Source organism: Acinonyx jubatus, chromosome E1 (genome assembly GCF_027475565.1).
Source record: "Acinonyx jubatus isolate Ajub_Pintada_27869175 chromosome E1, VMU_Ajub_asm_v1.0, whole genome shotgun sequence".
NCBI lineage: Eukaryota > Metazoa > Chordata > Mammalia > Carnivora > Felidae > Acinonyx > Acinonyx jubatus.
In genome coordinates this window covers 9,131,595-9,157,583 of record NC_069397.1, presented here as the reverse complement: position 1 = coordinate 9,157,583, position 25,989 = coordinate 9,131,595, and the positions used below count along the sequence as shown (strand labels likewise).

The 25,989-nt window shown below is 55.9% G+C and overlaps 1 protein-coding gene and 1 long non-coding RNA gene across 2 annotated transcripts in view; both read right to left on the bottom strand.

Annotated features, from left to right (window-relative positions):
- LRRC75A (leucine rich repeat containing 75A) overlaps positions 1 to 25,115 on the bottom strand; it is a 46,977-nt gene extending 21,862 nt beyond the window's left edge. Inside the window, exon 1 of the mRNA XM_027047648.2 lies at positions 24,704 to 25,115. Coding sequence (XP_026903449.1) covers positions 24,704 to 24,955 — 252 coding nt within the window. The 5' untranslated portion in view covers positions 24,956 to 25,115. The remainder of the gene's footprint in view (positions 1 to 24,703) is intronic.
- On the bottom strand, positions 13,149 to 17,079 carry LOC128313352 (uncharacterized). The gene is made up of 2 exons (XR_008293925.1): positions 16,382 to 17,079; positions 13,149 to 15,792 (listed from the first exon to the last, which is right to left on the bottom strand). It is a non-coding gene; the product is annotated as an uncharacterized LOC128313352 (long non-coding RNA).
- Positions 25,116 to 25,989: the final 874 nt, after the last annotated feature.

Sequence of the window (25,989 nt, the reverse complement as noted above, 5' to 3'; positions counted from 1 at the left end):
GGGGGCGTCTGGGTGGCGCAGTCGGTTAAGCGTCCGACTTCAGCCAGGTCACGATCTCGCGGTCCGGGAGTTCGAGCCCCGCGTCGGGCTCTGGGCTGATGGCTCAGAGCCTGGAGCCTGTTTCCGATTCTGTGTCTCCCTGTCTCTCTGCCCCTCCCCCGTTCATGCTCTGTCTCTCTCTGTCCCAAAAATAAAAATAAACGTTGAAAAAAAATTTAAAACACTTTTGTTTGATTTCTTTTTTTTTTGTTTGTTTAACATTTATTTGAGAGAGAGAGAGAGAGACAGAGACAGAGCATGAGTGGGGGAGGGGCAGAGAGAGAGGGAGACACAGAATTCCAAGCCGGCTCCAGGCTCTGAGCTGTCAGCACGGAGCTGGAGACGGACTTCAACCTCAGCTGAAGTCAGATGCTTAACCAACTGAGCCACCCAGGCGCCCCTTGTCTGATTTCTAATATGGTGACTAGCATCTGCTAGACATAACCCACATAAAGAAAATCTCTTTTTGAGGTCCTCAATAATTTTAAAGGGCATAAAGTTTCCCCAAAACATTCAAAATAGAACTACCGTGCAATCCAGGAATCCCACTTCTGGGGATATATACAAAGGAGACAAAAACAGACCATTGATGAGTTTCACGCATTCTCATGTTCATTGCATTATTCACAATAGCCAAGAGGTGGGAACAACCTAAGTGTTGGCTGAATCGATAAAGATGTGGTACACACACACACACACACACACACACACACACACTGGAATACTATTCAGCCATGAAGAGAAAGGAAATCCTGCCATCTGCGACCACACGGAAGGACCTTGAGGGCATTATGCTAAGGGAGATAAGTCAGACAGGAAAACAAATACTGCATAATCTCACTTCCATGTGGAATCTAGAAAGGACCAAACTCAAAAACACAGAGTATAATGGTGGTTACCAGGGGCTGGGGGTGAGACATGTGGTTTAAGGGTATATACTAGCAACCAGTAGATAAGTAAGTCTGGGAGATTTAATACACAGTACAGTGATTATAGACAACACCACTATTACAAACATTAACCTCGCTAAGAGACTAGGTCTTTTTTTTTTTTTTTAAGTTTTTTATTTTAGAGAGAGAGTGTGAGAAGGGCAGAGGGGCAGAGGACGAGAGAGAGATAATCTTTTTAACGTTTATTTTTGAGCAGAGAAGGGGGGAGGCGGGAGCGGGGGCAGAGGATCTGAAACGGGCTCTGTGCGGGGCTTGAACTCACGAACCGTGAGATCATGACCTGAGCCAAAGTAGGGCGCTTAACTGACCCGGCCACCCAGGAGCCCCAACAGCTGGTATCTTTATAATCATGTCTCCAAGTCACCAATGGGGCATCCCTCTGTGATCCCCTTTAAGACTCCAAAAATCCCTTCATGGTACCTCTCCTGTGACCCCAACTGTTCCTCAGTGTCTCATCTCCACCCTGCCAACCCTCTCAGGCTTCCCTTCCTGACACAAATCGACTTAACTTCTCTGGCTGACCAACCCGCTCCCCAACCAGAAAGTAACAAGTCTTAGCAAACATGGGAAGAAACGGGAAACCTTGTGCTTGCTGATGAGAATGTGAAACGGCACAGTCACTGTGGAAAAGAGAATGGCATTTCCTCAAAAAATTAAAAGTAGACGGGCGCCTGGGTGGCTCAGTCGGTTAGGTGTCTGACTTCGGCTCAGGTCATGACCTCGCACTCCGTGAGTTCGAGCCCCATGTCGGGCTCTGTGCTGACAGCTCGGAGCCTGGAGCCTGTTTCAGATTCTGTGTCTCCCTCTCTCTCTGCCCCTCCCCAGCTCACGGTCTCTCTCTCTCTCTCTCAAAAACAAATAAACATTAAAAACATTTTTTTAAATTAAAAATAGAATTACCACATATGCCCCCGAAGAACCGAAAGTGGGGACTCAAGCCAACATTTGCACACCTGCAGCATTATTTGCAATAGCCAAAAGGTGGAAACAACCCAAGTGTCCACCAACAGATGGGTGGAGAACCAAAGTGTGGTATATATACAACGATGGAATATTATTCAGTCATGAAAAGGAATGAAACCCCACATGTGCTACACCACGGATGAACCTTGAGGATATTATGCTAAGCAAGATAGGCCGGTCACAAAAGGATAGTCCCACTTATATGAGGTTCTGAGAGCCATCAAATTCACAGAGACAGAAAGTAGGTGGCCGCCGTGGGCTGGGGGGACAAGGATTGAGGAGTTAGTGTTTAACAGGCACAGAGTCTCAGCTTTGCAAGATGAGAGAGTTCTGGAGATGGGATTGCACAACAATGTGAATGCACCCACCAACACCGACCTTTGAAAATGGTTAAGACGGGGTGGGGGGGGGCGCCTGGGTGGCTCAGTCGGTTAAATGTCCGACTTCAGCTCAGGTCACGATCTCGCGGTCCGTGGGTTCGAGCCCCGCGTCGGGCTCTGGGCTGACGGCTCGGAGCCTGGAGCCTGCTTCTGATTCTGTGTCTCCCTCTCTCTCTGCCCCTCCCCCGTTCATGCTCTGTCTCTCTCTGTCCCAAAAATAAATAAACGTTAAAAAAAAAAATTAAAAAAAAAAAAGAAAATGGTTAAGACGGTACATTTTATGTTCTGCGTAGTTCCCAACAACGTAAGGAAAGGCCTAGGAAGGCAAACACAGACACCTTCTGGAGGTGGGAGGAGGGCTCAGGAGGAGGAGGGGGCATGCCATTTTTTTCTTTTCTGTCACATTTGGTTACTAAAATTTTTTGCCACTGTGTCCATCTTTCCATCTACAAACACCCACCTTTTCTCAACCTGTTCTTTTCATCAGGAAAACCGACGGTGGCTCTCAGTCTCTTGTGATTGTCGCTTCTATTTTTTTAAAGGATTTTATTTTTATTTTTTTAACTTTTATTTATTTAAAAAATTTAAATATTTTTGAGAGAGAGAGAGAGAGAGAGAGAGAGAGAGAGAGAGAGAGAGAGAGAAAACGAGTGGGGGAGGGGCAGAGAGAGAGGGAGACCCAGAATCCGAAGCAGGCTCCAGGCTCCAAGCCGTTGGCACAGAGCCCGATGCGGGGCTCGAACCCATGAACCGTGAGATCACAACCCGAGCCGAAGTCAGATGCCTAACCAACTGAGCCACCCAGGAGCCCCAAGGATTTTAAGTCATCTCTACCCGCAACGTGGGGCTCGAACTCACAACCTCGAGATCAAGAGTCGCAGGCTCTATCAACTGAGCCAGCAGGGGGCCCCTGATCTTATCTTTTTCATGTCCTTTCCATAACACTCTCTCAGAGTGTCTCAAGTTTGCCTTCCTCGTCCTCATCCTTGATCTCATGTTCTGAGTGTACTTTCAGTCTTTCCAGGAAGGACGGCAAGTGGGCTAGCATTTTCCTCCGATTCTTATTTTTCTCATTAATCTCCTTTTCATCTCACCCTCTGGTTTTTTCCCCCCGTTTCAGCTTGGCCTCTTTGTGCGGCATTTTGTTCTTTTCCCACAAAGTTCACTTCTTCCGGATCCTGCTGTAGATCATTTTTGGAGGTCAGGGTTCAGCTTCCGCAGCATTGATTTATCCTACACCCGTGTTTTTTCTTTTCCCCACTTGTTCACCCTGGAAAGAGGCACGATCTAGTGAGACCCACTAGACCCATCTGTCTAGTGGTGAGACTGTGATTTGTAGTAACTTATAATATATATTTGGGGGCGCACCTGGGTGGCTCAGTAGGTTGAGCATCTGACTCTTGATTTCGGTTCAAGGTTTGTGAGTTTGAGCCCCACGTCGGGCTCTATGCTGACAGTGCAGATCCTGCTTGGGATTCCCTCTCCCTCTCTCAAAAATTAATTAATTAATTAATTAATTAATTAAAAAATATATAGGAAATATAGATTTGGTCTTTGTCCCCATTTCTGACACAGAGCTCCTAAAACCCTTGGAATTTCCTACATGATGAGAGTGACAGAAGTGTCTTGTGTCGTGTTAATGAGGTGACTTTGGGACAGCCCCCCAGGATCACCTAATGAAGGGGGCTGGTTGCCCCGAGAGCAGTCCAGCAGTCGGTGATTAGTGGGTTGGAACTTTCGGTCCCACCTCCCTGCCCTCTGGAGAGGGTTAGGGGCTGGAGGTTGGGTTAGTCGCCAGTGGCCAATGATTTCATCAGTCGTGACTGTGTAATGAATCGTCCACAAAATCCTCAGATGGGGTTTGGAGAGACGGGTTTGGGACGCGAGGACACAGGGGAGAGTGAGATCATCTGCGGGGAAGCTCTGACTCCTTCCCCCACACCTTGCCCTCTCTTCCATGTGGAGTTACATCCTTTAATAACTAGCAAGTAAACTGCTTTCCCGAGTCCTATGAGCTGCTCTGGCAAGTTCACTGAACCCCAGGAGAGGATTGTGGTGATGAGGGAGCGTAGGGCAAGCTAGGGCAGAGTACAGGCTAACGGCAACCCCCCCCCCCACAACCCCTGCAGGTGGCATCTATGGGATATTCCTCAGACACTCCTGGCTGCCCAAGAACAAAGGGGTTCAAGTGCTTGCCATGGCGATGTGGGAAACTAAGACACATGAAAACTTAAACTCCCTTACTGCCTTCAGCCCACTGACGAGTCCTTGAAACAGGCAGCGACCTCCTCTAGGAGCTCAGCTGCCTTGATGATGACCCTTCACTAGGGCCAAAACGGAATCTTGGCTTAACATTTTCCTGACCCCCCAGGAACCTGCAAGCCTACTTTAACATACAAAAATTCCTTTGGAAACCTCCTCTCTCTCAACTGCCCCAAGATATATGCTGGCAATCGTACTCCAAGCTTATGGCCCCCCAATATACACCCGAAGGGTCTCACGACTTGAGGCTTTATTAAACGGTAATAAATGGTGTTTTCCTAACAGCAGCTGGCCACTCAAGGTCCTGGAAACCTTGCTCCCAAAGTTCCTTCGAGACTTACTCCGTCCCTGACCCCTCCCAACCGGAGGGTATATAACGAGTTATCCGTCACGACCCCATGCAGCTCTTCCTGCCCACGGGGCCTGTCCCCGTGCTTTAATAAAATCACCTTTTTTTTTTTTAATTGTTTTTTTAACGTTTTATTTATTTTTGAGACAGGGAGAGACAGAGCATGAACAGGGAAGGGTCAGAGGGAGACACAGAATCTGAAACAGGCTCCAGGCTCTGAGCTGTCAGCACAGAGCCCGACGCGGGGCCCGAACTCACGGACTGAGAGATCATGACCTGAGCCGAAGTCGGCCGCCTAACCGACTGAGCCACCCAGGCGCCCCAATAAAATCACCTTTTTGCACCAAAGACGTCTTCAAGAATTCTTTCTTGGCTGTCGGCTCCGGATCCCGCCCCCCCACCATCACCCCAAAACTTCATCAGTGGGAACCTCCAGCCTGTAGCCCATGGGTCACAGCACGAGTGACAACCTGGACTTTGACTTGGCCTCTGAAGTGGGGGTCGGGCGCAGTCTTGTAGGGCTGAGCGCCCTTCACCCTTGGGCTCTGACGCTCCCTGCAGGTAAACGGGGCCAGAATGGAGTTGAGTTCCAGGGCACCCAGCTGGTGTCTGAGAATTGCGTGTCGGTGGAAAACTGCGCCCACACGTTGCAATCGGGGACCAGAGTCACGGCCTTGTCCCATGGCTGCTTCCTGGGTAAGAACGGAGTCCACCTCGTCCGGCTCTGGCTTGCTGAAGAAGCCAGCTTGGGGCCAGGCCTGGGACACCGAGCCAAGGCGACTCTGACCTTGGGAAGGGACATCCTCACCCACCCCCACAGCCTGGGCCCTTGATGGCCTCCTCCGTGAACATCCACCGTGGTGTCCGCATCCCAGGACTTTCCCAGCCCCGGCGGCCATACTGCACTTCCGGTCTGGAGGTGGTGGCCTCCTGGGCCTTGCGTTGCTTTCTCCGAATGCAGAAGCAGCACAGGGGAGGAGGGCTCGGAGGGGAGGGGGTAAGCAGCACTCTTCCTATCCCCAAATCACCCGCCTGCCGCTTGCTGGAGGGGAAAGAGGCAGCTGCCTGACTTCCTGATTAATGGAGTTCTCACACTGAGGCCTCAGATTCCTGAGGGGAAGCTGGGAGCCAGCGCTGCTGCAGGAAGACGGGAGGTTCCTCCCAGACTGTCCACCTGTCTCTGTTTTCAGTGTTTTTCATCTTTTTTTGGCATGTCTTCTTAGGGATTTTAGGGGAAGGCTGGGGGAAGCCGCACAGGAGGCCGCCAGGCACACGCTATTTTAAACCCGCAGCCACCCCCTTCCCTTTCAGATTGAGGTTTGAAACTCATCCCCAGAAGGAAGGCCCCACGGGAAATGAGCGCGGTCTCTCCCCTCCAGGCATGACTCCACGGTTTCTGCGACAACAGAGCAGGGGAAGGAGGAAGGCGGCAGGCCGCAGGCTCTGCGTAGAAACCAGCCAAGGCAGACAGCTTCAATCTGGAAGCCGCCAGAGCCTGAATGTGCAAAGCTACTTAATGAGGTTGTAATCAAACACAGTCCACCAGAGGGGGATTAATTAGAGTCCGGAGGGCGGGCAGGAAGCATCCCGGGCTTCTCTCTCCCCTCCCGGCCGGCTCTGGAACATCAGAGGCAGCTCTTCCTGAGGGGGGGGGGCACCGACGGGGGAATACTGGCTGACTCAACTTCTGTCCCCTCCCCTGTGACATTCAGGCTGGCCTTCCTGGGGATTCCCAGGAGGAGGGGGGGAGGGAAGAGAACTGGCAGGTGCCAGGAGGGAAAAGCAGCCCCGGGGAGAGGAGCCAGAGAGGGGGGTCTGGTGAGGACTCCAGGCAGCTGCTCACCGGAGGCCGGCAAGTCTCCGAGGAAGCAGGAAGGAGTCTTAAAAGCCCCCCAGGGAATGGAGGGGGCCGCTGGGGGGTGGATGTCTTTGCAGATGTGGTTAAGTAACGGATCATCCAGGTGGGCTCTAAATCCAATGACAGGTGTCCTTATAAGGAGGTGACACCAAGGCATAGGCAGTGGGGGCACGCGGCCCTGCCAACAACTTAATTTGGACGTCTGGCCTCTAGAACCGTAAGGGAATACACTTCCGCCGTTCTAAGCCCCCGGGCTGCTGATCCCTTGTTACGGCAGCTCTGGGAAATTAATACCCCCAACCAAAACAGAGGTGGCATTTTCCCCGGGGGATGCGCCAAGGAGGGCACGTGGACAGGGACCCCTCCTCTCCTCCAGCCGTGGGCGACCAAGGGCCACTGCCATCAGAAATCTACTTTGTCTAGGGGCGCGGCTCAGTTGGCTAAGCGTCCGACTTGGGCTCAGGTCACGATCTCACGGTCCGTGAGTTCGAGCCCCATGTCGGGCTCTGTGCTGACAGCTCGGAGTCTGGAGCCTGCTTCCGATTCTGTGTCTCCCTCTCTCTCTGCCCCTCCCCTGCTCATGCTCCGTCTGTCTCTGTCTCAAAAATAAATAAACATAAAAAAAAAAAAAAAAAAGAAACCTACGTTTGTTTCTACCAGCCTGGGTCCTCTCTGGGTGCCTGTATCCGCCCCCCTGCACCCTTCCCTTTGCTATCTGCCCCCCAAGGAGGTGGGACTGGCTGGTGAGAAATGCTTCCCAGAAGCCCGCCTGCCCTGAGATGATTCCCAGCTCACTATGAGAAAGAACGTTTCAAAACAAGAGGCGAAGGAGATTCTGACGGCCCCCGCACCGTGGGGAACCCTATGCCCACTCTGCTGGGTGGGATAAGACAGACCCACAAGGACTAAGACTACGATTCCACCCATATGAGGTCCCTAGAGGAGTCAAGTGCACGGACACACAAAGTAGAAGAGGGGTGGCTGTCAGGAGCTGGGAGGAGGGGGATGGGGCAGTGTTGTTTAGTGGGAACTGAATTTCAGTTGGGAAAGATGAAAACGTTCTGGAGACGGATGAAGGGGATAGTTGCACGATGAAGTGAATATACTTAATGCCACTGAACTGTACATCTAAATGTGGTTAAAACGGTGAATTTTTCAAAAAGATTTTATTTATTTATTTAAATTCATCTTTGGGGCGCCTGGGTGGCGCAGTTGGTTAAGCGTCCGACTTCAGCCAGGTCACAATCTCGCGGTCCGTGAGTTTGAGCCCCGCGTCAGGCTCTGGGCTGATGGCTCAGAGCCTAGAGCCTGTTTCCGATTCTGTGCTTCCCTCTCTCTCTGCCCCTCCCCCTTTCATGCTCTGTCTCTCTCTGTCCCAAAAATAAACTTTGAAAAAAAAATTAAAAAAAAAAATAAATTCATCTTTATTTATTTTGAGAGAGAGAGAGAGAGCAGGGGAGGGGCAGAGAGAGGGAGACAGAGCCCCAGGCAGGCTCCTTGCAGTCAGCACAGAGCCCGAGGCAGGGCTGGAACTCATGAACCGTGACATCAGGACCTGAGCCCGAATCAAGAGTCGGATGCTTAACCGACTGAGCCACCCAGGAGCCCCTAGAAGATTTTATTTTTACGTAATCTCTCTACCCAGTGTGGGGCTCGAACCCACAACCCCAAGATGAAGAATCACATGCTCCCCTTGAGCCAGCCAGACGCCCCTAAAATGGTGAATTTTATGTTATGTCTACTTTACCGCAATTAAAAAAAAAAAAGCAGGTGATGAGCTCACAGTCATTGGAAGTATGCAAGCAGCAGAAAGATAATCACTCAGCGCTGCTGTAGCAGGTTTCTGTACTATGAGGGAAGGTAACTGCTAAGGAATCTTCCTTCTGATTCCCTGTGATTCTTGTCGTTGGCGTTGACCCCTCCTGGAGGGAAGATCTGGGAGCCAAGGAGCCCATGGTGTGAGAGTGTGTGCCCCACAGGAGGAGTTCTAGATAGCTGCCCTGAGGACAGGAAGAATGGGGGGGGCGGGGGGGGGGGGAGAGGGAGGACCTCTGAAAGGCTGGAGCACTAAGTAGAAATCTGTGAAGCGATCCTTTGACCCTACCGAGGTAGGAAGTGCGAAACAATAGGATCCAAGAGAGAGGAGGAGGTGGGGCTTGGGGGTGGGGAGGGGGAGGGGGAGGGTGCTGGAGAGAGAGGGAACAATGGGGCTCAGACCACCACCGCCTAGGTGCAGGTGCGAGGTTCAAGCAACCAGACCCCAGGCTCCTGCGCCCTGAACAGTAAAACCGTTTCCGTGGCAACAAAGTGTCCTTCACCCAGAAAGGGTTGAATGAAGCCCTGAGATACTGAAGCAAATCAAGCTCAGATAAATTTAGGAATACACGCATCTGGCGTTTCACACATCTGTAATGTTTAAGAGAATTAGGTATATTAGAGTACCTAACAGATTAGCCTTGCAATTCCAATTTAAAACGGGTAATTGAGTAATTGCCTTCAGGCTTATGATTTCCAGCGGAATGCTGAGAGAGGATTAGGCGGAGTTTGCCACAGTTCTGAAATGCTGAAGAGAACTCATGGGGTGCCTAGCAGGCTCAGTTGGTGGAATCTTTATCTTGGGGTCCAAGTGTATTGAGTTCAAGCCCCACTTTGGGCCTAGAGCCTACAAACAAAACAAAACAAAACAAAACAGAACAGAACAACAACCACCTCAAACCAAAAAACAACTAAAACCTAAAAAAAACCCCACCTTCTATCTTTGGGGCGCCTGGCTGGCTCAGGTCGGTAGAGTGTGCAACTCTTGATCTCAAGGTCATGAGTTTGAGCCCCACGCTGGGCATGAAGCCCACTCAAAATGTTTAGGAGAAGTTGATAGTCGCCCTATTTATAAGCTTCATCTGTTAAATTTTAAGAACTGTTTAGGAACTTGGGAAAGTCCTGCTTCTTATAGGAAGGCTACTTATCAACTTAAGAAAGCTGGGTATGTTAAATCAGTAAAATCACTCAGATATCTAAAGAAGTTTAGTTACTGAAGTTATAAGCCCCACACCCTTAAAAGCAATGGTTAAATTTACTAGACTCATCGGCAGAATAATGGTATTTGTATGTTAACCATAAAATCTTAGTGAAATGGTAGGCTTTAAAATTTCCACTTCAGGGGTGCCTGGGTGGCTCAGTTGGTTAAGCATCCACCTCTTGGTGGCCCATGATCGATCGATCTATCTATCTATCTATCTATCTATAAGTTTATTTACTTTGAGAGAGAGAGAGAAAGAGAGAACATGGGTGTGTGGGAGGGGCAGAGAGAGAGGGGGAGGGAGAGAATCCCCAGCAGGCTCCGCACTGTCAGCACAGAGCTCGCCTCGGGGCTCAAAGCCATGAACCATGAGATCATGACCTGAGCCCAAACCAGATGCTTAACCCATGGAGCCACCCAGGCACCCCTCCACTTCAATATATTAAATAGCAATTAAGAAAAGCCAAGCACCCACAAGTAGTCTGTATTTGTACGTATACATGTGTATATATGTGTGTATATGTATATGCATGTGGGATGTGTGTATGTATGTGTGTGTGTGTGTGTGTGTGTGTGTGTGTGTGTGTGTGTGTGTGCATGCCCCTGGCCCAACTTGCCGGCCTGGCTGAGGGGCGTGGGGCAAGGAGTGAGGTTCTCTGGTCCCATCTCAGGGTGCTGTGTCCCCCAGCGGGGGGAGGGCTGGCCACTCTCCTGCTTTTCTTAGGCCACCTGGCCCCCCGCAGGGTTTTGAAGCCAGCATCCGGGCAGGCCGGCCCTCCTTAACTGTGACAAGTGCTTGGGCTGCTGCAACTGCCCTCCCCACCAGGGTGCAGGGGCCGGTCAGCAGCTTCCCCAGGCGCAGGGCTTTATGGCTGCTGCGTGTGATTTGTGTGTTATCTTCGAAGTCTTTCAAAAGGATACTCTTTGCATGAAACAGTCCCCTGGAAACAGATGCCTGGCTGTTGCCAAGTGTCACTGAATTAAAGTCCAAGGAACGGCAGTGGCAACAAATAAATAGCACAAAGATACTTTCTCTTTAGAAAGATATAAAGTCAGCGGAAAGGGTGTAGCGGGCCCGAGGTGGGTCTGGTCTGCTCCCCTGTGGTCACATCTCCACCTAGACGCTGCTCGGGGTGGGACAGGGGACCACCGGGTCCCTGTCCAGGGTTGGGCCCCAAGTAACAGTGTGGCTCCGAGTAAACCATCCCCTGCACGTGGCAGCAACGTCACCTACAAATGCAGATGGCACTGGCTCATTCCTCCTAAAGAGCGAGCAGAAAGTAGGAGAGAGCGGCCCATCAGAGGCTTGGAACACAAGGAATTCAACAAACAGCCATTTCTTTTCTCCTGTCGGACGCTTTGGCTACTGTGCTTCAGGACTTCGGGAAGGGTGCTGGCATTTGCGCTGCTTCCCAAACTTGGTTGCCGAGCCCCTCCCCCACTCCCAGTGCGTCTTGTGGGGCTGGGACTCTGCAGAAAGCCTGGGGCCAGAGGGTCCCTGAGGTCCCCTGGCTTCTACATTCCACGGATTCTCGGCAATTTGTCATCAGTCCCAGCGCCCTCCTGATCCCTCTGCTTGGGAAATAGTCTGCAGGAGTTGTTTATGCTTTCCGGGGGATGCATTTGTCCTCGCTGGGGTAAGTTTTGTTTGTTTCAGATGAAAGCTTTGGTCCATGGTCAAGGGAACTGTAGGTAATGGCAAAGAGGTGGAGGAGTGACTTACAGGCTCCTTCTGGCTCCTAACAACCTGCTTTCCAAGTAGGACAGAAACAGCCCATTTCTCGGAGTGAGAAGCTGAGGTGTGGACGGTTGTCTCACACAGTGAGCGAGCAGCGGGGACAGGAGGGCCCCAGAGTCCCCAGAAGTTTCTAACTCCTTCTCTCCAGCCCCCAGTTCATAGAGGACAAGGGTACTAGTCAGGGTTCTCCAGAGAAACAGAACTAACAGTGTATGTGTTTGCATATGAGAGAGAGAGAGAGAAGGAACAGCCTCATGAGATCTGGCAAGTCTGAAGTCTGTAGGGTAGACTGGGACGCTGAGGACCCAGGAAAGAGTGGATTTTGCAGTCTTGAGTTTGAAGGCGATCTGGAGGCAGAATTCCAGCCTTTTCTCTCAAGGTCTTCAACTGATTGGACAAGGCCCACCACTTTCTGGAGGGCATCTGCTTTACTCAAAGTCTACTGATTTATTTATGTTTATTTCTGAGAAGGAGAGAGAGAGCGCACGAGGAGCAGAGAGAGAGAGGGAGACACAGAATCCGAAACAGACTCCAGGCTCTGAGCTGTCAGCCCAGTGCCCGACGTGGGGCTCGAACTCATGAGCCATGACCTGAACTGAAGTTGGATGCTTAACCCACTGAGCCACCCAGGCACCCCTGGAGTCCACTGATTTAAACGTTAGTCTCATCTAACCGTCCATTTGCGGTGACATGCAGACTTGGGTTTGACCAAAAGTGGGTACTGTGGCCCAGCCAAGATGACACATAAAAGTAACTGTCCCAACAAACAGAGGGTCTTTACCACTTTAAAATCTCCAGGTCGGAGGCAAGGCCCAGGCAAAGCTTCCGGGGATCTGGGTGAGCAGGGATGAGTCACACTGGAGCAGGGATCCAGCCTGACCCAGCTCACTCCCACCTCCAAGCAGGAAGTGGCAAGGAGGGAGGAAGAGGAGGAGATTCCCAGCGTCCGTGGCCTTGGCCCTGTCAGCACCTCCAGAATCAGCCAATTCCCCCAAGACCTTTCAATTTAGAATCTTTGAGGTCGACGGCGTATCGCTAAGGAGCTGTGCACCATTCTCTGGGCAGCGGGGAAGGCAGGAGGGGGCCCAGCAAGGGAGCCACAGATGTGCTCTCCGAGGGCTCCCGGGCCAGGTGGAATCTTCCCCATCCTAAGGCCCTGCTCCTCAGGGCCTCGTTGTCCCCACAGACGGCAGGAACAGGGCCACCAGCAGCAGCAGCAAGAGGGAATCAGTGAGACTTAGAGACTGCAAAGGAAGGGGGGGGGGGGCTTTGTCTGATTTGTCCACCACTTTGAGGGACCAGGAGGGAGGGGTGCAGGTGGAGGTGGGGGCGGGTGAGGTGAGAGGGCCAGCGAAGCCTCAGAGCTTTCCACCAGGGTCCTGGGCCTCTCCTTCCACCCCAGCCTCCCTGCATTCTGCCTGCAAGATTTCCCCTGGTGGCCCTCCTTCCTCAAGATCATGGCTGGGTGGGACGTCAGAGTGCCATGCTAGAACACCTGCTCTCAAGTTCCCAGTTGGCTGCCCTCACTCCTTTGGGCTTCCTGACCAACCTCTGGCTAGTTTTTTTTTTTTTTTAATGTTTATTTTTGAGAGAGAGAGAGAGAGAGAAACAGTGTGAGCAGGGGAGGGGCAGAGAGAGAGGGAGACACAGAATTCTCAGCAGGCTCCAGGCTCTGAGCCATCAGCACAGAGCCCGACGCGGGGCTTGAACTCACAAATCATGAGATCATGACCTGAGCTGAAGTTGGAGGCTTAACCGACTGAGCCACCCAGGCGCCCCGGGCTAGTTTTCTAAAACAGTTTCTCTACTTCCATCCCCAAACCCCTCTCCTTTTTGGGCATGGCCGTCTCCACCTCGCCTATGTTCCCTATACCCCCAGGTGCCCACTTCTGGGTCTTCTCTTTGAGAGGTGTCCTACCAAAAGCGTTTCCATCCTTCTCGTCCCATGTGATGGATTCTCTACCAGCAGGTGAATTCTGGAGGGACGGGAGTTCTCGGAACGGGTAACTTGGAACCTTTTGTGTCTGAGTTTCCATATCTAAGAGCCATAGCCCTCCACACTCCTGACGGTCTCCGGGCCAGCGGTGGTCTGGAAATCCCAAGGGGCAAGCATCCTGCTCACGAGTGTTTTCACCCCCAAACTCCACAATTCCAGAGGAAGTGGGAGATACAGGTCTGCGGTTGAGAACAACACAAAATTTGGAAGACTGGCACCGCAGAGGAGAAATCAGATCGAATGAACTGATTTCATCTGGAGTTGTGGGGGGGTACTTGCAGGGGGTGGGAAGTATCCAGACCTTATTTCCCCTCGTGCTAGCAGAGGCGGGAATGGAAAAACAGTCTGGGAAGCTGGAGGGGAATTCCTGGATCCTTGGAAAGAGGAGGGGCCAGAGCCCGTGGGAAGGGCAGCGAGGAAGGGACACCGTGATGTCCCTGCTTGACCCTCGGTGCTCCCGCTCAGGATGTTTCTGATTCTGTCTGACACCCTTTGAGAGGCAGGAATGTTGAGCCAGAACCTTACAGAAGATGCCCAACTGCTCTACCGCCCCGATTTAGGAAGAAGAGGGTGAGCATCTGGCTCAGAGGCAGAAATCATGTGCTGGCTGACATTTTACCATTCCCTGCCTTAGGTGATCTGGGAAGGCTGTTCCGAGGAGACGAGTGGGAAAGGGGCGAGGATCCTGACTGGCCTCAGCTGAACTGTGTGCACTTTCGCTGAGGCGGCCAAGTGCAGCCGTGCAGGGCATGGATGTCTGGGTGGGGCTGAACTCACCAGGACCTGACTGTCCTGTGCTAACCGAAAAGGCCCTGCAGGGGCACAGAGCTGCCCTGCATCTCACGGAGAGAAACCAAGGCGACGAGGCATCCTGGCTCACCTGGATTCACTGAATGGCCTCCACACCTCCAAAGCCCCGGGGTGTCCTCAGGCTGACCGGGAGCAGAGGTGTGGCCCTAACGTGGGGGGCAGTGAGCTCACGACCACCTTCTTTGTCTTCAGGTCGTGGTCTGCTCCCTGCTTCCTCCCCCGTGAGCTCACCATAGCCTGGGCCGCCACGGTCTCCACATCCTTATTTATTTTTTAATGTTTATTTATTTTTGAGAGAAAGAGAGGGAGTATGGGGGGGGGAGGGGCACAGAGAGAGGGAGACAGAGGATCCAAAGCGGATTCTGTGCTGTCAGTCCCTCCGATCTCACTGTAAAAAACAAACGAACAAAAAAACTGTCACGGGGGCACCTGGGTGGCTCAGTTGGTTAAACGTCCAACTTCCGCTCAGGTTACGACCTCACTGTTTGAGGGTTCGAGCCCCGTGTCAGGCTCTGTGCTGGCAGCTCGGAGCCTGGAGCCCGCTTAGAGAATGTGCTCGGAGGAACGGCACTCCCCACCCTTCCCCTCCCTGGAGGTCTGGCTTCCCCACCCCTTTGCTCCTGCCGGTTCACACAAGGGTGCGGGGACGGCCAGGGTTCCTGCCCCACAAAGAGGCCCAGAGCCCTTCCCTCGTCCTGCCCTTGAGGATGGGACCCAGAGCCATGAGTCCCGACCCAAGGAAGCTCAGGGGTTATTCCCTGGGACACACACAGGCCCCAGCTGTTTCTCCAGGGTTCACGGGGTGAGAGGGCCTTGGGAGGCAGGCACCTGGGCCCAGTCTTGTGGGATCCTGGGCAGGCCACGACTCCCCTCTGGGCCTGCACTCCCACAGAGCATCTCAGCTCTGACTGCAGCAGGCTTCCTCACTGAAAGGAACCACAGGAGCCCCTTCTCTCCATCCAATTCCTCCAGGGAGCAGGGAAGGAGCAGAGCCAAGCTCCCTTGGAGCTCTAAGGACATTCAAACCCCAGCCCTCCCTGTTCTCTGGTGGCTGGGACCCAGGACCACAGCCAGGAGTGAGCCGATGAGACCACGGTAGGCAAGATGGTCAAGTGGCCGATCAAAAGGCCAGAGGACTGGCCCAGCAGCTGGTGCCAGGCGGGCCTAGAGCCCCCTCCCATGCTCCTTCCTCTCTGTAGCCCTTGCTTTCTCTTGTTCACTCACCTACCTAGGGAGAAAGTGACAGCCCCACGGGAAGGACATCAGGAGCCCTAAGAGATCACAAGCCAATCTCGGCAAATACGTCAGAGTCACACTGAGTTTACTGTATGATGCTGGAGGTGGAATCTTCAACACCTGGGCCCTGGCAGGTGCAAAGAGGACAGAGGACACCCTCCCTGTCCCCCCCAGAATGGCCGGCTTGAGCAGCATCTGAGGATGGGGAGGGGAGCAGAGTCAGGCACTGTTAGTGGGTGATGTCATTGTCAGGACAGGCTGGGCTGGGCTGGGTGAGGCGGCCCCGTGTGGGCGGCCGAGGGATGAGAGCCCTGGTCCTGTCTCTGAGTTATGGGTGCAGAGCTATGGGCTGGGCAGTCTGACCATTTGCCAGGAGTGAAAATCAGAAAGACGCGTTGCGTTCTGGGCTGGGATTCCGCCGGGGCCAAGGAAGCCTGAACGGCCTCCCAGCTGACCACAGAGCATTCTCTCCTGAGCAGCACCCACATCTCCTGTACCCGCCCACCCCCCCTCCAACCCTCAGGGTGCTCTGCACGCTGGGGGTGGGTCTGCTGGGTGTGCTGGGACCAGCCGGGTTGACATCTGGCGGGGGGGACGGGGTGGACTCTCCCGGTCTCTGTCTGCCCCCGGCACCGTGGGAGGGAATCCTGCCCCACTCCCGGCTCTCCATGTGGGGCCTGAGCCCAAAGCATCCGGAGGCAGTGGCTGCGTGGACAGAACTAAGGGCAGCAGGGGCTGTGGAGGAGGGGTGGGGAGGGCGGGTGGTCACAGACTGCTGCTTCACCGGTACGAGTCCCCGGCTCCCTGCAGGTGGTTGCCGTGCTTGAGTGGGGAGGGCTTCCAGTCTCCCCCAGGGGTCGCACCCCTGCCTGGTGGCCCTCAGTGGGAGAGGGGTGTCCTGAAAGCCTCCTTGGGCAGCCGTTGGCTCTGCGGGGAGAGCAGCTGTGTGTGTGCGGACGGGGCGGGGGTTCCTGGAGGGGAAAAAGAGAGTCGGAGCTCCCAGTGAGGCACTGGGATGCTCTCGGGGAGCCTAGGCTAAGGGCCTGGAGGGAGGCATGCACCGGAGAGGGCCAGACCCAAGCACCAGGGCTGCTGGGAGGGGTCCTTCGGGGCAGGGGAGGAGGAGAGGGAGGTTGGCTTCCTGCAGCCTCCAGGCTCAGCGCCTGTGTCCACCCAGAAGCCCTGTGGGGGAAAAGGAGTTTGCAAAGCAGCTAGCCTGTGCCACGTGCCCTGCACCTGCGAATGCCACCCCCACCCCCACCCCCCCGCCATCCCCTACGGCCACTTCCCTGGCTCTCTGCCCAGCCCAACCTCTCCGCGTCTGTGGCCAGAGTCAATGGCAGAGCGGGAATGTGACCCGCTACGGCTGGCCCTACACTCACTCGCCGCCCGTCTACAGAACCAGGGGCTCCTCTGATTCTGCTAAAAACAAGCACCGGGGCGGGCCCTGCTTTGCCCACTCCTTCCCGGGGCCACCCACCCCACCCCCGCTCTGCCCAGGCTGGGAGACTGGGTCTCTGTGGGCAGGAGAGAGGCACCAAGGAGGGGAATCTTGAACCCTGAGCTAGGCCTGCCCTGCGGGAGGGAGAGGAGAGAGGCGGATGTGAGAGGGGCGCGGGCGACCTCCTGGGAGCAGAGGGGGAAGAGAGGGAGCCTGAGGGAGTTCCACAGGCTGCAGGTCCCCGCAGGGCCTGGCTAAGCCTGGAGACAGTCCTCATTGTCCTTCGTGACACCCTGGGTGAAGGGCTCACAGGACAACGCAGGCCTCTCTGAACACGGGTCTTTGCTCGCGAATCGCAGCCTACAGGACGCTACAGGACGGTGTGCAAGTCCGCTGCCCCGGCTTCTGCCCTTGACACTGTGTGACTACCACCCTCCTCCGTCAGAGGAAGGGTAGGCCGGCAAGGGCTGCTGCGTGCGCGACAGGCTGGCCTCTGCAGTGGCCAGTGTGCGGGCTGTGCCGGGGTCAACCCCAGAGCCCCAGGGGGCTGTTTCCCTCCAGAAGGCCCTCCCCGTGTCCCCGGCTCTTCCACTGGCTGGGGACAAGGGAGTGACCTCAGGGCATGGATGTGAATCCAGCTCAGGGCCTGGAAGACATAACTGGGCACAGATGGGAATGAATGGGTCTTTGTGAAACCACTGGAGCCTGGGGGAACCTGAGCGATGGCAGACAGCCTCAGTGGTCATTTCAACCATACACCGCCCCTTCATTTTGTAGATGGGGAAACCGAGGCCAGAGAAGGGAAGGAGCTGGGCACCCGGTACGGTCTGAGCTGGGACCGGAACCAGGGCTCCCGGTTGCCAGCGAAGGGAGCCACCTCCGCGGAGCCCTTTTCTCTGGGCCAATGCTCAGCGCCTGCCTCTTGGGTCCTCACAAACCCTCCAGGCGGCAGGGAAACAATTACCAGTACCACTTTTCCTTTTTGCCTGCCTCCTGCCTCCCCAGCGCCTAGAAGAGTGCCTCGAAGAACAGGCACTCGACTGTGAAATAGAGGAATTCATTCCTGCTGTCTTATTTTTGCTCATCTGACTTTTCATATTTTACTACAATGATTATACAGTGCTTTCATAATATTAAACCCCCCCCCGCCATTCTTTTTTTTTTTTTTTTTTTTTTCACTGTAAGCAATATCCTGCCAACCTCCCAAGACTATTTAAGGAGCAAAAGAAACGAGGGAGAACGCTTTGTGGACTGGAAAGCAATGTGCAGACAGGAGGGGTGTCTCCAATGACCACTCTCCGGCCCAAGGCACCGGCCCACCAAGCAGGCGACTGAAATGAGCTGGACCCCTTTCTCCATGGAGGCTGGGGTGTGCCGCAGAGGGAAGTTGACCAAAAGCAGGCCGACTAATAAGAGGCAAAGCGTTTGCTTCTCCCCCGCCCCCCATCACCAACCCTCCCGAGGAAAGGAAGGGACACAGAGAGAAACGTGTAAATGCAGAGAGAAGCAGAAAACTAGTTGTGGGCATGCAGGGCTGAGCAGGGGTGGGGGGCAGCCTGGAGGAGGCCACCTCTCTACCAGGCAACACATTCAGACACCCCCCACTCCCAGCCGGACTCCTGCATCTATGCTGGTGAAGATGAAGTTAGAAACATCAAAATGCCACATGCCTTTGAGCAGCAGCCGTCAGCAGAACTCCATATGGCTGTGGCAGCCAGGAGTTTGAGCTAATAAAAGTTAAAAAAAAAAAAAAAAAAGCTGGGAAATGCTCCCGGAGAGCCACGTGGGCCCTGCTCATGGCTGGTGGGTGGGGTGGGGAGAAGAGGCACTGTGGCGAGCCCACACTACCCCCACCCCCCCGAGTGTTCCAAGGTCACCGTCCTCATCAGAACAGGCTGCTCGTGCAGGACGCGGCTGTGTGTGTGTGTGTGTGTGTGTGTGTGTGTGTGATTTTGCTTGAGGGTCACCCATGGCTCTGCTCTTGGAGGGGAAGGGCGGGAGAAATGGCAGGCGGAGATCCCCTCCTTAAAGTGGGGATGTCGACCCCACCCCTTGAGCATCCCAGTGGGGAAGCCAGAGAAAAGACCCTGGTCACCTGGGTGACCCTTGTGCCAGGTGGCTCTCACCTGCAGGGGGCGTGCAGGGTGCACAGGAGCTGCTGGCACCCAGAGAATGGGGAGCGGGGACAATACCAACTCTGCAGGTTACTGGAAGGATAACCTGGCTCCGTGCTTGGGGTGGAAACACTCCAGAAGTCTGAGCCAGACCACGCTGGTTGCTGAGAAAGAGGAGCAGTGGTCTCGGGGAAGTATGCCCGAGAAGAAGTTTAAAATCCATTCGACAAGGATCTCTTGAAAACCCACTGTGCCCAGTACATGATCTATGGCCTCTGCTCGAGAGAAGCACACACGGAAATGAAATGACATTGGGGGAAGGGGCAGGGGGTGTCCCAGGTCACCAAGGAGGGGTGTCCATACGTGGACCCCAGGGTATTTCAGGAGCTCTGAAGACAAACAGCAAAGCAGATCCTGGTCATCTCTGAGGAGGTGGGCATGTGTTCCAGAAAGAAGGCCCCCAGCCCACCAGATGTGAAGTCGGGACAGCCGGCCCAGGCCCGAGCCCCGCGGTCATGGCTGCCCATACAGAGGCTACCGTGTCCCTGGCCTTGCAAACCAGCAAAGCAGGCCCCGGCATTGGATTCCTTCCGCACCTTTATTACTGGAAATGCCTGTGCCCAGCCCAGTCAGAGAGCGGTGGATTTTAAAAAAGGAAGGTTTCTCTTTGTGGGTGAAACGAACATGATTCAGCACAAGCAGCCGATCGGGAATGTGGAGGCCAGGCTCTCCCTTCAGGCTCGGCCCCCACCCCCCAGCCCCCTCGCGGCCACCTCGGCAGAGGCTCCAGACTTGCACCTGCAGGATGGGATCCCCAAGGTGCCCACGGAGGCCGGGCAGCGGGCCACTCCTCTCTCCAAGAACACCACCACCTGGCAGGCCGCCAGGAACAGCCAAGCCCCGCGGACACTGCTCCCAGGCATCCAATGACACAGAGAGCAAACGTGTCAGATCTCACGGTCATACTAATGCTTCTCATAAATAAGCCCCCAGATGCACAGCTGTGGCTGGGGATTCACGAGCCTTCTGAGGACACACCGTGACAGTGGTGACATGTGGACGCACATCTTCACAGTGCACAGACTTACTGAAGAATGTCATAGGCCTGTGGGTGTTCAGTATCATGCCAGGGACAACGGGGGCGGGGCGGGGGAGATGGTGGGGTCTCCACGCTCGGGAAGCATATGACTTAGTCTGACAAACAAAATCTATGTCAGGTGAGAAACTGCGTACGGATGATTAAACGCTACCCACTGTGGTAGGACCAAAAAGGCAAGTGAATCTCAGAGCCAAGGGCAGACACGGAGGGCGGCCTTGGAAAGGCAAGAAGCGTTCATTGGACACAAGGAAATGCATTTCAAGTCAGGGAAGAATAAGATCAAGGCCAAAGGGTGGGAGACCTCCGTGTTCGGTGTCCTCCAACCTGCTCACCTAAAGAGATGGTCTCAGGTGGGGTGTCAGAAGAAAAAGGTGACCTTCAAGGCTATTTTCTTCATCTTTCTGACTCCAGCCAGGAAGCACCTGCCTAGTATCCAGGACCCCAGGGAGCCTCTAAATGCTTGCCTACTATTCAGTCCCCCTAGGAAGCAAGTTACCCTTGGCCCCGGGCAGGGGGAGGGGAGTTGTTCTTTTTTTTTTTTTTTTTGCATTAGCTGACATGGCTCATGCTCCCAGGTACAGAGGGAAGTCAGCCCTGCCACTCTGGCCACAGCAGACTGAATCCAGCGCCCATGGCGAAGCCACACCACTGAATGGGGCTGGACAGGCTAACCCTGGGACAGCTCTGCCCAGTAGGGCTGTGCCATACTGAGTGGCAATGGACTGATCCGGTCGGATTCTCTTTATGAGAGAGCGGGGAGGCTGGTGAACAGGAGGACGTGGGCCACTGCAGCCTGGCATCTCCTAGGGAAACTGACCCCTTATTCTAGTGCTCCACGAAGCCGGCCGATGAGCCAGTCTGCATCTGTGGGACTCGGAGAGACTGCATTTGCCCTCTCTCTATGCCTAAAAGTACTTCTTCCCCAGGGCTCCTTAAAGATGGCAAGCCTGAGCCCAAGACTTAAGGAGAGGCACGTGGGGAAAGAATGGAGACATCCTGCAGGAATGGAATCCAGCGGTGGGGGGAGGAATGGCCTCCTCTATCTATAGGTGGCTTCTTCTTTTGTCCCCATGAGTCCCGCATCCCCCACTGCTTCTGAACTTGCAGGGAGTTTTTTGGTCCAGGCTGAGCCCTGGCCAGGTAGACAAGACCCAAAAGCTCTTTGGGCCTGGCCTGAGAAAGGATACCAAGACGCTGCCCGTAGCCTGGCCAGACCCAAAGTTGGGCAGATTCTCTCGTGTGTTATCACTGCCCGTGAGAACGTGCAGAGCTGACTCAATTCCACATACTTTGTAGCGTTTGCTCTGCTCAGGACCCCAGATAACTCTTTGGGAAATGAGGAAATACAGCTCAGAGAGCTATTATCTGCTGGGTCCAAGGTCAAAGCAGATTAAGGATTGGAAGGCAAGCTGCCAGAGCTGAACCTTGGCCCCAGGCTCCCCTCACGATTACACTGCTCCTCAAGAAACAGGTCCACTCAGGCACCCTGCCTGAGCCCCAGGGGCCACGGCTCACGATCATGACCATTAAGCAAAGCCTCCTGACACCTCTCCAACAGGTGCCAAGCACGGACTAGCAGGAAAGTCTCCAATCAGGGAAACTACCCTGCAAATCTTAGCGGCGAACGAGGGGCATTCAGAAGAAATGACACCAACGGCCACCACAAACTGCCACGCGAGGTCCTGAGAAATGGAAACAGCATTCCTGAGCCTGTAGCAAGTCACATGGTGGTGGTGGTGGTGGTGGTGGTGGCGGGGTGGGGGGCTGGCGGGCGGTTACCAGACTGGAGCAAATCTTGAACTTGGGGTCTGTGAACCCTCGGGAATTCTCACAAGATTGCACGTCTGGTGCATTAGTCTGGGAAGAGCGTCCGGAGCTCTTCCGGGGCTTGAGATGCTCAAGGACGCCAGGCTAAGCCCCCTCCGACCCTAGCGCTCAGGGCATTCCCAAACCCGGCAGCCAAACACCTTTCCAAGCACAGGAGAATGCACCACGCAAAATAAGTAACCCAGCGCTGTTACTGCCCTGGCTACTGTTGCTTCCTACCTTTCCTATTCATCTACCCCTGCCCTAGGGGTCTGGGTCCACACACCTGCAAGATGCAGCACCCTGAGCACGGCACTCACCTGTCTGGGCCCGCTGTGTCCCTAGAGAGGCTCACCTGGTCCGCCCCCTGGTGAGGCCCTGGGTGTTTCCCTATCTCTCAGTGACTGCTCATTCCCTTTCTGCACATCACTACCTCCAGACAAGAGGAGCAAACTGGGAAGGAAAACACAATTCGGGAGAAAGAGCCACGTAGGTGCACAGCACAGATCCAGCTCAAAATTCCTCTAACCAGCCTCAGGATCCTAGAACACCACCTCTCTGACATCTGGCCACCTGGCGTGCTCCCCTCTCGCACTGCCCAGGGCCCGTGGCCAATTCTTGGAGGAGCCCTGATCTGTACGCGTTCCAGGCGACGGGGCAGCGCTCCGGGCCCCTAGGGCAAGCCCATCACTGGCTCGGGAGAGACCTGCAGACCTCAGCCACAAGCCAGAGGTCAAGGGAGCCTGGCCCACGTAAGCTGGGAGGCAAGTTATTCTGGTGCTGTCACAGAAAAGGGCAAGTCTGATTGACCCCGTCCTGGCCCCCATCAGCCCTGTCAATCCTGCCACGAAGAAGGGTGTCAGGCCACACACAAAACCAACGTGTCTCGGGAAATGCTCCCTGTCTCAAGAACCCTGTCACTCTCCAAAAACCAGGGAGAAGTTCAGCTTCAGGAGGTGGAATCACAGTCCGTTTCAGGGGGACTGGAGGAGCCCAAGATGTCTGCCAACTCCTGCTGGGCCCTACCCGAACGGCCCTCGAGAATGCTGGCTTTACTTGGTTCTTTTACCTTCTAAGCAGGGGCTTGTCTCGATCCCCCCCTGTCAGCCCTCTCCCCTCTCCTGGACCCCCTGAAGCACCCACCCCAATGCTGGGGGAACAGCCTGTGGTCAGCAGAACCTTCTTACTGTCTGGTGTGCGAATGGGCTACGAAGGTCTGGAAAATCCATTATTCTGTTTGGAAGCGAACGAGCTTCCACAGAGGCCGTACGCTGGTTTCCAATTTTCGGAGGACGGAAACACACACTGCTGAAGTTACGCTGCGCGTAATGTCATCTTTCCCTAATGATTCAATCCAGAGAGGAAACCTAGAGATCCGGCGCTATCTCAGGCATCATTCTGGATGCTGTTTGGAAAAGTTAAGGCAAGAGCAGAAGCTCCGAGTCTCCCCAAGTCCCCAAGCCTCTGCTTCCTTCTCCCTGTGCAGCGCACATCTTGGGAACATACTCCAGGATAAACCAGATATAAAAGGTGTGTGTGGCGGGGTGGGGGTGGGGGGTATAAAATCCACAAGGGACATGCATCTCATTCGATTTTGAAAGCTCCTAGAAGGAAGGCACTCCTACACCCTCTTTCATTAGTGATGGAAAAACTTCAGAAAGGCCACCTGAGGTCTCCTGCTCCCTGATCCGCACTGGACTCCACCACCGATGGAGAATACCTCGGGGCCTGGACTCTGTCACCCACCCCCACCCCCCAAAGCTGGTCCAAGCCAACTTGGTGATGGGGGACGTATACACTCCTGCCTCTGTCTCACTCACTCAACAAAATCCATGGAACAGGGGGGCCCCCCTCCCTCACAAGAAAGCGGGTGGAAAACAAGCCAGAGAGGTGGATGACAGCGGCCGCCCAGGACAGCCCCAAAGCAAAGGGGCCTGGCCAGATCTGCAAAGTCAGTCCCCAACCAATGGGGCAGGGACAGGAACAGGCTGAAGGCAGAGTACTGGCCGCCTCCCGAAGTTCCTGCACCAGGTTACTCACACGGGAAACCAAGCCAGCCCCCCTCTCCTTTCTCTCTACTGTTCAGCAGGGACTCCTGGCTGAGCACCTGTCAAAGTAAGCCAGGGGAGATCAACGCTGTCTCCCACCTCACCCGTAATCCAGGATGCCTCCCGGTGGCCAAATGACCTGGGGGCCGGCGCCTCACCAGTCCCAGGGCTGCGCCCTTGGACTCCCCCAGGGGAAAACTGACAACTGCGCATTCCTTGAGGACCCCTGGTGACGGCCAGCGGGTAGAGAGGAAGGAAAGCGCCTTGGTGCAGACCAGGCATCCGTCCCCGCACCCGCTCCCACCGACCATCCTTGGGACCTGCCTCCCTCTCTGCCCGTGGAGGAGAGAAGCGGGGACGTTATTCCAACAGGTCCCCCTCGGCCGGGCCTCACCGGGCCAGCCTTCCCCCGCCCCGCCCCGCCCCGCCCCGCGAGGCCTCAAATTCAGCGGGAGCACCGAGGCACCTGCTGCCAGACCCGCTCCATCCCCGCGAGAGGGGGGCCCTGGGCGGTGCCCTCGGCGCTCCGGGCCTGCTCGGCCAGGGGCGGGGCGCTCCCGGGGCCGGCGCGCCCCCCGCGCCCCCTGCCCGCGCTCACCTGGCGCAGGTGCTGCAGCAGCGTCCCCGCCTCCTCCCGCCGGCCCTGGCGCACCATCCGCAGCAGTTCCTGGACCATGCCGACGCGCCGGTGATAGGGGGGCAGCCCCGCGCCGGCGCCCGCGCGCCCCGCCTTGTCCCCGGCGCGCAGCAGCAGCGACGCCCAGAAGTCGGGCCGCTCGCGGCGGGGGACGGGCGCCGCGCCGGGGCTGGCTCTCTCCGCCAGGCTGCCCTTGGTCTGCCGGGTGCCCATGCCGCCGCCGCCCGCCGGCACTGCCCGCGCCCGGCCGCGACGCCGCGTCCCCGGCCCGCCGCCCGCCCCTCGGCCGCCCGGGCGCGCCCGCCTCCCGCGCGGCAACTTTGGGGGAACTGTTGCGCGCGGGCGGCGCGGGGGCGGGGGCGAGCGGCTGCCCGCGCTCCCCTCGCTCCTCCCTCCGCGCTCCCCGGGCGCGCTCCCCGGGCGCTCGCCGCCCGCCCGCCCTCCCGCCGGCCCCGCCCCGGCCGGCCCCGCCCCCGGCTCGGGCTCCGGCTCCAGCTCCCGCCCCTGCGCCCGCGCCCGGCTCCGCGCCGCCGCGCGCCTCCCGCCTCCCGCCTGCCTTCTCCCGCTCCCCTGCGCTCCCCTCCCATCTCCCTCCCGCCCCTCGGCTCCGGGCTGGGGCCGCCGGACACCCCTCCGGCGCCGTCCTCGGTACCGCGCCCCCTGCCGGCCACCGCGCGGCGCCTCCCGGGGCCGTGGCGCGCTGGCGCCGGGGGCGAGCAGGCCCCAAGGACCCTCGCTCTGGGCCCCCGCCGGGTTTCCCAGACGCTTCCACGACCGCGCGCGAGGGCGAGGCCCGCGGGAGGTGAGGGGAGGCGGTCCGTGTGCCCGACGAGATGGGGAAACTTTGGAACATGGCGGGGGCGGGGGGGGGGGGTGTCTTAGCCCCAGAGTCGGGTTTCTCAAAGTGGGCTCTGCGACGCGTCGGTGCCGAAGTCATCTGAGGTGCTGGTTAAAAACGCAGGCTCCCGGGCGTGGCCCCAGACCCACTGAATGAGAGTCTCCGCGGTGCGGCCGGGGGATCTGCATTTTTTAGCCAGCCCCTAGGCTCCTTTGACACCTGGCCTGCGGAGGGGGCGCCGGGGGAGGGCCGGGTGGGGGTGGCGGTGGTTGGCACTCCGAGGCGTAAACTGTGTCCAAGGTTGTGTGTCGTGGGCGTGCCCTTTTATGGAGAGAGCCCCTCTGGCTGCTTCCCGTCAGTCCCTTAAAGGCTCTGGACCATCAAGATGTAAAGAACTGTTGTCTCCTCA